The following is an 11,914-nucleotide window of genomic DNA, read 5'->3' as shown; positions in this document are numbered from 1 at the left end:
TGCTGTAGTCAGATGCTCCCGAGGACAGCAGGTAAATTCCTGAGAGTCCTTGCTGTGCTCACTCTTAGCTGACTGATTTATCTCAGAACCAAGCTTCTAGGGAGATCTACCTCTGCACTTTTTCATGTAGTCTCCAGAAAGCTTCTTGTAACCTGGAAAGATTGGTTATAGTTGATCATTTTCCTCAGTCTTAAAAGTCACCTGAAGGATTCCACAAGTACTTAGGTAAATAAATTCAGAAATGGAGTCACCCAGGCAACTGAGAAAATGCAACGTCCAGGTATGTGATTTGTGAGTGTGGTGGACAGAGTTGGGAGCCCTAGGACAGAACTTTTGAAATTGGGCTCTGCTACCAATTTTAAGATTGTGGTGTTCCTTAAATGGAAGGTGTAGGGGACAATAGTGGCTGAGTTATTGAGTAGCAATTGCTTTTTCTCATCCACTATCCCTCGCTTTTTCCCTCAATACCACCCCCAGTTCCTACACATGCATAGATATGAAACAGAAGAATATGCTGAAGCTGTGTTTTGTTGAGGGCCTAGGACAAGTCACACATTTACTAGGAGTTTGATCTGTCGCCCCCGTATCTAGTTACTATCTTGAAACAAATACATACTATGTGCCAGGACTCTGTTAAGAGCTTTTTGGTTTTTTGGTGTAGTTTAATTCTTACGATGACCCTGATTCTCAGAGAATGAATCCGAGACTCAGAAATGTTAGTGACACCCCAGCTAGGAAGCACTGAAACCTAGATTTAAAACTTGGTGTGGCTGACTCCAAACCTTAGGATTTTATTTTCCCTCTCTATTTATTTCCTCTTTGATTTCTGTTATTCTAAAAGAGTAGTTCTCAACTGCGGTCCTCAAGCAGCAGCAGCGGCACCCAGGAACTTATTTAAAAATGTAAATTCTTGGACCCTAACCTAAACCCATTAAGTCAGAAATTCTGGAGGTGGAGCCCAGCAATCTGTGTTCTAATAAGCCTCCAGATGATTCTAATGCTTGTTAGAGGTTGACAACCTCTGCTCTATAAGGGTTAGTCTTAATTTAAAAAAAAAAAAAACACTTAAGCTAATATTTATCACAAACGTATAGTCAATCAGCAATTACAGCCTCCTTAGTACAAGTTTACTTCACATCATTCATGTATGTATAATACAAGATTTTAGTTTGAGTTTGTACTAAATTGCTTTTATATAAACAATCAACATAATTACACCTTTTTTATTAAGGTATAATTTGCATACAATAAGAAAGCACAGATCAAGGGGTAGATTTGAGTTTTACCTTTACCTGCTCTCCCTAGACCCACAAACACTGATCTATTATATATCACTGTAGATTAGGCTTGTTCTTTTCCAGAGTTTCATGTAAATGAAATTATATAGTATATGATCTTTTGTGTCAAGCTTCTTTCTCTCAGCATAATGTCTATGAGATTCATCTCTGTTGTTGTGTATATCACGAGAGTGCTCCTTTTTACTGTCAAGTAGTATTTCATCATGTGAATATACCACAATTTATTTATCCATCAACCCATTGATGGAAGTCTGGGTTGTTTCCATATTGTGGCTATTACATCTGAAACTTTTTTATGTCATTCAAGTACGAGAGTATATCTGAAACTAAGGTTATATGGTAAGAGTATATCTGAAACTCATGCTTGAATGATAGTTGACTGGGTTTAGTATTTTATTCAAATGTGTTTTCCCTCATTATTACAAGATATTGCTCCCTTGTCATATTCCATCAGAGTTGTTGAAAAGCCTAATATCGATCTCATTATTACATTGTTCTTTTTTATGTAATCTGTATGGTGGCCTTTGTTCTCTCTGGGAAATTTTAGAATTTTATTTTTATCTAAATTTGCATCACAGTGTGTTCTGTGTTACATATATTCTGGGTAATCTCCTTGACTGCATCTTCTATTTCACTAATTCTTTCAGCTGTGTTTATTCAACTGTTTAACTCATCTATTACCTTTTTAATTTAGTGATCATATTTTAATAACTATTCTTTTTTAATTTTTAATGTTTTAAAAACATTATTTTATTCCTTTTTCATGTTTTCAGTGCTTTTTAATTTTCTTTATTCATTTTAAACATAATTATTTTATAGTCTATATTTGATTTTATTAACTGAAACTCCTGGAAATCTAATTTCACTGCATGTTTCTTCTGATGATGCTCTTGGTGGGTTACAAAGAGCATCAGTTTGTGTGGGTTTGTCACTGTGTGTTACAACTGTGGATTATGAGCTCATATTTGGCATGGCTTTATCACACAGAATTCTGGTTGATCTGGTTTTGAAGGTGTGTTCCTCTACACAGCTTTTACATTTACTTCTTCCTGGCAGCCTTAAAGTGTTAACAAGCAATGACATTTATTATTTTAATATTTTAGTTAGCAGAAAGGATAAATTCAAACCCCAAACCAAGGTCAGAGCAGAACAGAACTTTTTTTTAACCTATGTAGATCCCATGCCAAATAGACAAACTTTTTTCTTGTCTGTCGCTGCAGATTTTGACTAATTTACACCCTCAGTGAGGGAGTAGCCCTTCAAGTGCTTGGCTTTATACAGGCATCTCAGTTTCAAATTTGCATCTTACACCAAAACTAATTCCTCCTCCCTCAATGCCCGTGAAACCCCAAACCCCTGGCTTAGTGCAATTAGCAACTCCTGTCTTGCCCCCAACCCCTTCCCCTACCAGGCCAGCTTCTCATTACACATTCTTACAGGTGAGGCCTATGGGCTACTCAGTTGCCAACAGGAGGGACAGTGGAGGCCCTGAAATTTGAGCCTGGGAGGGAATATCTACTTCTCCAGCCCATGAGGCTGAGTGCTCAGTCTACAGCAGCTTCTGGCTGGACCTCACAGGATGAATCTCCAAGGTTTCTTATCTGTCTTCTCCTTCCTCCCTCCATTCATTTTCCGTTTGTGGTAGTTATTTCTTTCTCACCCCTTACCTTTCCCCATTGGCCTTTTGACAACAGCTGGGCCATTTTTCACTCTGTCTTCCTAACTCCAGTATATTTACTGAAAGATAAATGTGCTGTTTTATATCCCTCATACCACACACAGAGCCATTTACTTAGATTTCACAGCACAAGGATACATATATGAGAACCGCAGTGTCATCATCAAAATAGGTCTCACTTTGGGAATTCATGGTATGTCCATCTCAGCCCACATCTCCACTCTTCCCAGTCACTTCTCAGACACCACATCTTGGAATAGAGTGTCAGAGCAATAAACTAACCCATTTCCATTGGGACAGCCCATTTGGAGAACATTCCTGAACCAAGGGTCCTTGTCCAGCTATGTCCCTACTTTGATCCAGGTGATTCTCAGCTTTCCCCTTGGGTCTTAAAGCAAAATCCCACTGACCCTCTGCCTCCATCTGGCCTCCCTCCAGGCTCAGCTTGCTTTTAGCAGAATCATGTTCCCTGAAAACACTTTTCTCATGTCTCACCCTGCTGTTTGGAAGTCCACAGGGAAGCAAGAGAGAATTGGGCTCTCAAGTCAGGCTCCAAACCTCTTTCAAAGCTGATCTAGCACACTGTTGAAGAAAAGGATTTGGAGCCCAACACATCTGAGTTTGAATCCTGGCTCAACCACTTACAAGTTGTGATTAGACATGTGATTTAACCTCCATGATCCTTTCTCATCTGTGAAATAAGGATGACTAAACATAACTCACAGAGCTCTTGTAAGCTGAAACAAAATGAAGTATGAAAGCTCCCTGGAACAGAGTAGAGTAGAGCTCCATGGGTGTGAATTCTGTCTTTTCAGTTTCACCAGCCTTGCTATGAGGGCTGGATTCATGGCTGATAGACTTCAGGCTTGAGGCCTCGGTATTGGTGACCCATAGTACAAGCGGGGTAGACCCTGAATGTTTGTTTTCTTCCAGTACTGGATGAAATGTTCTGTGTGGGACAAGGGGCCCATGGGGGCCCAGCCAGCCAAAAATGAGCTGCTCTAGGGCCCTGCTTATGGTGCAGGTCACTGGGACACCCACGCCTGGCCATACCAGGACTTTGTTCCTGGGTTGCCTATAGTCTCGCTGAACTTTGCAAAGGAAAGTTCTTTTGAGTTGTGCTTCTGCCCTTTGAACCTGTTACCTTCAGAGTCATAAACCTGGTCCACTAGGCTATAAAAGCAGCTCCTTCCAACACATTCTCCCTGCAGCCTGCTCCTTGCCATCCACCACACACGCTCACTGAACCAGAGGCCACCACCATGACAAGGGACCAGAATGGAACCTGGGAGATGGAGAGTAATGAAAACTTTGAGGGCTACATGAAGGCTCTGGGTAAGGAGGAGACTGGGGATGGGGAGGGAAGCTGTTGTTGGGAGTACTGTGGTCTGGCCCTCCAGACAGTGCTGCTATGGAGTTCAACAGACCTGTGTGCAAATCCTCATGCCTCATGTACAGCTGTGCAATATTAGGCAGATCATAGAAATTCTCTGAGACTCAGTTTTCTCATCTGGAAACTGGGAATAATGATAAATGAGATTATGTCTAGGATGCCTTAGCACAGTGCCTGGCCCACAGAAAACATACACTGAATGTGTATGTCAGGAGGATACGCACACACGGAGTAAAGCCAAACTTGAGAGGATAACCCAGTTGCTCCCCTGCCTTGTGACTACCATCTCTTTGATAACCACTTGGACCTGATATTATCCACCAATGACCCCTGCATTGTTCTTTTATCAGTTTTGTAATGGGGAAGCAGAAAAGAAATAGCTAGCAAATCTCTCAACCTAGGGAAAATCAAGCTCATGGAAGGCAAGAGAGGCTTTTGTCAGATAGCACAAACAACCCACTGCTTATATAACTTCTGAACTGGGTTCCAGGCCAAGGGCTACCAATTGGTGCGTGCCCTGAGTTCACCACAGGGTGGGTTCCCTGTGGAACTGGCAGAAAACACGTAGCCCTGCCCAGCCTACAGGTTCTGCCTGGAACTAGAGTGAGTGGGTCCCCAGAGGGGAGCTCACAGTTGCTGGGTGGCTCCTGTGCTCCAGGTGCTGAGCAAGGGGCTTTGGCTGCCTGTCCTTATTCCATCCCTCAGCAGCCTCTTTATCACCTCTTCTAGCTTTAAAGTTCTCCACATACGGGGTTACTTCGCTGGAACTTCCTCCACATGTAGAATGAGAGAAATGGCAGTGGGTGGAGTTAGAGGCGCAATAGTAACTTGGATATGACGGTGGGAGGTCTCTCCAAGAGTGGAAATCATGAGTTTTTTGGTGTGGTAAACTTCTAGCTTGAAAATGTCCACCATGTCAGTGAACAAGGAAAGCTGTGATATGTTTCATATTTGTGGAACTAAGCTCTTTCTTCATGTTCTCTTTTTTTTGTTTGTTTGTTTGTTTGTTTTTCATTTATTTATTTTGGAGATGGAGTCTCACTCTGTCACCCAGGCTGGAGTGCAGTGGCACGATCTCAGCTCACTGCAAGCTCCGCCTTCCGGGTTCACGCCATTCTCCTGCTTCAGCCTCCCGAGTAGCTGGGACTACAGGTGCCCACCACCACGCCTGGCTAATTTTTTGTATTTTTAATAGAGACAGGGTTTCACCATGTTAGCCAGGATGGTCTCGATCTCCTGACCTCGTGATCCACCAGCCTTGGTCTCCCAAAGTGCTGGGATTACAGACATGAGCCACCATGCCTGGCCTCTTCATGTTCTTTACACTGGTTTCTAACACTGAATAGCTTTCCTTTTCATTCTGGTTAGCAGGATTTTTACATCAACGTAGTTGGTGGGAGGAAGAAAGAGGCAAAAATCCTCCTACCAGAGCCCCAGCCTCAACCCTGTTGCACCTGTGTTTTTTAGTACCAGGAGTGGCCAATAGAAATGGGATTCTGATTCTACACATGGGTAAATGGATTGGAGCATAGCTTGGAACTAGAATTCTGAACAAGATTATACAGATGGGGAAACCAAAGCAGAAGGGTCAACATAGCTGGGACGAGAGTCCAGGGCTTGCTCTGGGACCTTGAACTAGTTTTTTTAACCTTTTGGAACCTCGGTTTCCTCATCTGGCAAATAGAGATAATAGCCCCAGCCTTGCCTGTCCCTCCAGATGATATTGGGTGTAGTTGTCGTTTTGAGCAATTAAAAGTACTTTAACAAGGTTATTTGGAAGTTTCAGGGTTTCAAGAGTATGCTGAATAAGCCAGAGTCAAGTAATATAATTAGAAAGAAACCTTGTGTCTTTTGCTGCTTATGCTTAAATAATGAAAAGTCCTATGATGACTTAGATTTAAAATCTAGGCTCTGTTTAGTTTATGGCTCTGCAGAGTGGACCCCTAAAGCCCACCTCTCTAGGCTTAAGGTGAGAAGCAAACATTCCTACCACTCCCTTTCTCCTCCTGGGGGTTGGGAGGATGCAGAGTACACCATCACCTCTCTCCAAGAAATCCTGCCTCTAACAACACCTCTAACAACTTCCTCTGAACTCTTTTCACACCAACTTACACCTTGAATGTGAGGGAGGGGCTCACAAGTTGTGAATGTGATATTTGAATGTCTTCATCATTGAGGTTTCAGATTGGACTTTGTAATTCTACTTGGTATGAAATATTTATTGTCTCTTAAAGCTTTAGCCAAAACTTCCAATTTAACATCACATTACGTTGATTTCACTCTAATGAGCAAGTCGTTTGATCTCTTTGTCCCATGATCTCTGCAGTGTAGAGTATTAGGCTGACACTCCACTGGTTAAGATTAATACCATACGTATTGAGGTGGGATCCTTTGTCCTTCTCAACCTGCCATGGGAACATGGGTGGGGCAGTCATGGCAGTGACTGAAGACAGGTCTCAGGTGGCTCAGCTAGAAGCAGGTGAGGTAGAGCTGCCCCTTCAATCTAACCTGCTAAAAGCAGCCCAACAGATCTCAACAGTTTCCTCCACACCCAGGACATGAGGCAGGTTGCTTTCCCAACACTGAGATGTCAACGAAGCTTGCCTTCCTTACCCTTTTGAGCAGTGAGACCCTTAGCATTTGGGAAGAGTATGTGTAGACATCCCCAGATGTGTGACTATTGTTAAGGATGATGCCCATTCCCTGTCTAAGAATCATTGATTTCTAATACTTTAACCCCTAGCACTAGAGAGTTTGCTTTTTCTGTGGGCCTGGTTGTTGGTTCAGTAAGGAAAGAGCAACTCTACTGAGACGTGGGGTTGGGCAGTAAACTGGCTTTGTCACTAACCCAGTGACTCACTCTACACACTGGCCTCCCAACATGACTCAGCCACCAGCCTCAGCAAAGTAACACACCATGGCAACCTTTGGTTTTGCCACAAATGATGTCATTAAGAGTTCAAAAGGTGAGTGAGCCAAAGGTCAGTGGTACTTCCTCTCCTGCCTTCTTAGGCACCTGGTGTTTCTCACCCCAGACTCTTTCTTGACAGTGGGGAAACCAGCTGGTGAACTCCTTTGCCCTGAGGAATTTGTCATGTCCTGAAGTCAGTCCTCCTTCAGGTCAGATCAGGGGATGAAGGAGTGGGAAGGGTGGTCTTCATTTTAAAGGGGAGACCAAGGAGGACAGACATAAGGAGGTCTCCGTAATGTGAAAGAATACTGGGAGAGAGTTTGTTAACTCTGCCCAGGTGAGAATCATTCAACTTCTCTATCAAAGCTTTAGAAGGTGCCTTGGATGCCAGGGACTGTGCCATCTGAAGCAGAACCAACCCTGGAATCTGTTCTCAAGGAGTCACGTTACAGCCATGCACAAATGGTATTCCTGTTTTTTATTACTGTTTGATGAATCACCCCCAAAATGTAGTGGTTTGAAACAACCACAGTCATTTAATTATTATTTCTCATGGTTCTGGGGGCTGACTGGGTTCATCCCGATGGTTCCTGCTCAAAGGCTCTCATTTGGTTGCAATTGGACAGCACCTGGGACTGGAGCCATCTCAGGCTTCCTCACTCATATGCACGTCTGGCAGTTGGTGCTGGCTGACAGATGAGACCTTAACTTGGCTTCAACATTTACATGTGGTCTCCCCAAGTGACCTGGGTTTCTTCACAGCATGCAGGCTGTGTCCAAAGAGAAGAGATACAAGCTGCATGGCCTTTTATGACCCAGCTTCAGAAGCTACCAGGTACCACTTCTACCATATTCTATTGGTTGAAGTGGTACAAGCCTGCCTGCATTCAAAGAAAAAGGACATAGACCCCACCTCTCAGTGGGATGAATGTCAAGATTGCATTGTAAGAACAGCATGTAGGATGAGAGGTGTTATTGTAGCCATTTAAGAAAATATAATCTGCCACAGATGGACCAGTTGAGATTCTATGCCTTGGGCTCAAAGGGGCTATGGAATCAAAAGAACAATAGTAACAAGAAGTGTGTGCATGGTGGTGAAAGGAGCCACAGTACATGGAGTCAGTGAAGGCTTCCTGAGTACTTCTTGGTGGGGTTTTGAAGGAAGAGCAGGAGTTATCCATGCGGAGATGGAGTCAAGCATAGCCCCAATGGGCATGTGCACAGGCATGGGCCTGGGACACCAGAAGGCGTTGTATTACCAGAGGGTGAAGTTCAAGGAGGAGGCAAAAGAAGAGTCTGGAAAAGCAACAGGCTCTTTAAGTCAGTGTGCTACACATGAACTTCACCTTATAAGGAGAGGTCTAGGAAGAAATTGTATGCAGAGGAGAGAGATGCTATCAATTCTCACTCTAAGAGAGAGAGAGTGAATAGACCAGCAGACTGTCGGAGAACTCAAGAGGTTGTTACAATGACCCTGGGAAGGTGTTGAGAGCAGCACCCAGAAAGGGTGAACAGGGAGATGTCCAGAGCAGGAAATAGGCTGGATTTGGTGACTAGAGGAGGAAGAGTCAGGGAGGGGTCAGCCTAGAAAATGAAAAACCATCACATAACTTTAACCAGTGAAGATGGGGAAGCGTGTGTCCAAAAACTGGATAATGTTAAATTGATACATCTTTTAGGAAATTTTTATGCCATAAATTGTAACTATTTGGGGAAAACCCATTATTTTCTTAATTCACAAATGCAGGTGAGGATTATCTTCTATGAAGAATATCCTTTTCATTTAAATTGACATGCACAGACTTAAAAGTGCCGTGGCTATCACAATCAGTTCTAGTGGGTCTCTGAAAGCTCCACCAGGAAGGGAAAGCCCTGAGAGGCTGAAGTCAGACAGCTCCCATTTGGTGGTCTCTGCCAGAAAATATTTCCCGAATATGTGAATTTTGGGAAATTCAGAAAAAAATTTCCGAATTTTGCCATGTGCAAAATCTCATCCTGACCATTTAAGAGCCTGCAGTCTAGCATGACGGGTGAGCACATGCACAAATTATTCTCATACCATGATATACATCACACTAGAGCTTTATACACATTTCTTCATTTTAGTGAATTCAGTTTTCAACAAATGTATCGAGCACCTATGACACATCAGGAAGCGCTCTAGGCACTGGCAGTATAGTGGGAAATGAGGAGACAAGTTCCCGGCCGGCATGGAGTTTACATACTAGTGAGGAGACAGAAAGTAAACAAATAGTTTAAGGTTATTTTGGGTAGTGGTGAGTGCTGGGAGGAAAATTAAAAGAATAATGGAGTGGAGTGTGGTTGGTGGTCAGGGAAGGCTTGAAGGGGTGACAGTGAAGCCCGGGTTTGAATGCTGACAAGTGTTATTCTGAACACAGGGAACAGCAAGTGTGAAGGTTTTGGGTGTGTTCAGGAACACGAAGCCAGGTGCGATGGCTCACGCCTGTAATCCCAACACTTTCGAAGGCCAAGACAAGAGGGTGACATGAGGCCAGGAGTTCATGATGAGCCTAGGCAACATAGTGAGACTTCTGTCTCTACAAAAAATAGAAAATAAAAAAATTAGCCAGGCGTGGAAGCACGTGCCTGTGGTCCTAACTACTCAGGAGGCTGAGAGGGGAGAATCACTTGGGCCCAAGGGTTTGAGAAAGCTGGTGTGTTGGGAGTTGGAAGTGTGTGAGCCAGAAGGGTTGTGGGTACGGTGGGGGAGTGAGAGTAGAAAAGTAGGCAGAAGGCAAAGCACACACCAGCCTTCTGCTGGGAAGAAAAATTGATCCTCTTTGTATTCTTTAAGGATCACTATGGCCACAGCATGGAAAATGAATCATAGGAGGGCAAGATTGCAAGCAGAGAAGCCGAGAGACCCATTAGGAGGCTGCAGTGTTGTCCAGGCAGGAAATGACCATGGCTTGGGCTATGGCAGTGCCTGTGGAGCTGGAGAAAACAGGACAGATTCAGCTTATATTTTGGAGATAAAGCTCACAGGGTTTGCAGATGAATACGAAGTGAGAGGAAATGATAGAAATGAATTTGAGTCCCAGACTTAGGCCTGAATAACTGGGCAGATGACAATCCCATTACCCGAAATGGGGAAGTCACCAGGAGGAGTGAGTTTTGGTGGGGAGGGACCAGGCTGGGGTGGCGGGGGAGCATGCGTTAAGAATTCTGGTTTGCATATTTTGGTTTCAGATATCTGTTACATATTCAAATGGAGTATTAAAATTGGCACTTTGATATGGGATATAGAGCTCAGGATACAGTCAGAGGTAAATACAGAAGAAATGCTTTCCATTTTATGGGGTGAGGAATCCAGAGAAGTGGAGAGACTCGTCCATGGCCACGTGTGGTTAAGAAATGATGGAGCCTAAGACAGGAGCCCAGGCTATCTGCTTCTAACACCCACAGCCCTTTTCTCAACACTGTTCTTGGTGCAAGTATGAAACATGGAGGTAGGGAAGAAAGAGCTTCACTGTGAACAAGGTATGTCCAAATGAAGGCATCCAAAGTAAATAGGCAGGACCTTCAGAAACATTGCAAGAGAATCACTCAGAGTCCCTGGGTGAAAATGAGTAGGTAGGTAGATGATTGATTGATTGATTGATTGATTGATTGATAGATAGATAGATAGATAGATAATAGATGTCTGATGCTCCAATGAAGAAATTGCTTCATAAAATCTGGATTCCTGATGGTGCTCACAAGTCAATGAAGGTATACACCTTGCCAAAGTCTCTACTTGAACCATATGGTACCTAGTAGGACTTTCAAAGGGGAAATGCTGAGGGATGGAAAAAGCCTAGGTAATGATAGGTGTTATCCCTTTGTACAGGTCTCCCCTTGCATGTGTTGGCATCACCTCCACCCTAATGTCCATCCCAGTAAATATGCAGTAGACTAAGAATGGAGAGGAGAAACCGTGCATAAGGAGCAGGGAGGCACACCAGGGTCTCCAGCTTGCCCCCAGTGCCTAGAAGGAAGTGAGAGGAGGAAGCAGGCAGGGATCTCATCTAATTCCTTTCTAAATGTGTTCTCTGGAGCAGGAAGTGGCATGGAAAAACGGAGAAAATTGTTCTTACACTCTGCTTCTCACAATTGCCTAAGAGTGCCAATGATTTGAGAATTAAGGAGTCCAGGTTTGAAGCCCATCAAAGCTGCACTTTGAATGGTTCTCAGATTTCATATGATGAATACTTGTACCTCTCTGCTCTTTAATTTACAAAGAGCACCTGCCCTTTTCGCCTGCAACTTTAGCTTTTTTCACAAGCGCATTACACAGCATTTTAATGTTGAGTAGCATACTCATATTTCACCTTTATGGCTTGTATTGTTCAAAATGCAGTTATGAAAAGTATGCTTTAATAAAGTCACGTCAGTGCTGTTTTTTTCCTTCTGCAGCAGCTAAAAGCCATATATATTATTCAGAAACAGCTTGCCTTTGGACCTTCCCTTCTGAGATAGAAATTCATTTCACCTGGCTATAAATCAGACCCAGAGATACCCTTAATCCAGAAAAGGAGATAAAACATGCTTGATAACCCTGGTGTTAAAATACCATACCAGGAAAATAATTTTCTCTGCAAAGTACGAAGAGGAAGTGTTTTTATAATCTGTAT

The 11,914-nt window shown here is 43.3% G+C and overlaps 1 protein-coding gene across 1 annotated transcript in view; it reads left to right on the top strand.

Moving 5' to 3' along the window:
• The window catches only part of RBP2 (retinol binding protein 2, cellular), a 28,063-nt gene continuing 16,149 nt past the window's right edge, over positions 1–11,914 (top strand). The window contains exons 1-3 of the mRNA XM_011998539.1: positions 1–31; positions 131–225; positions 4,188–4,311. Of these exons, the coding sequence (XP_011853929.1) occupies positions 4,239–4,311 (73 nt within the window). The 5' untranslated portion in view covers positions 1–31; positions 131–225; positions 4,188–4,238. The remainder of the gene's footprint in view (positions 32–130; positions 226–4,187; positions 4,312–11,914) is intronic.

Source organism: Mandrillus leucophaeus, unplaced genomic scaffold (assembly GCF_000951045.1).
Source record: "Mandrillus leucophaeus isolate KB7577 unplaced genomic scaffold, Mleu.le_1.0 Scaffold573, whole genome shotgun sequence".
NCBI lineage: Eukaryota > Metazoa > Chordata > Mammalia > Primates > Cercopithecidae > Mandrillus > Mandrillus leucophaeus.
This window is presented reverse-complemented; position numbering and strand designations above follow the sequence as displayed.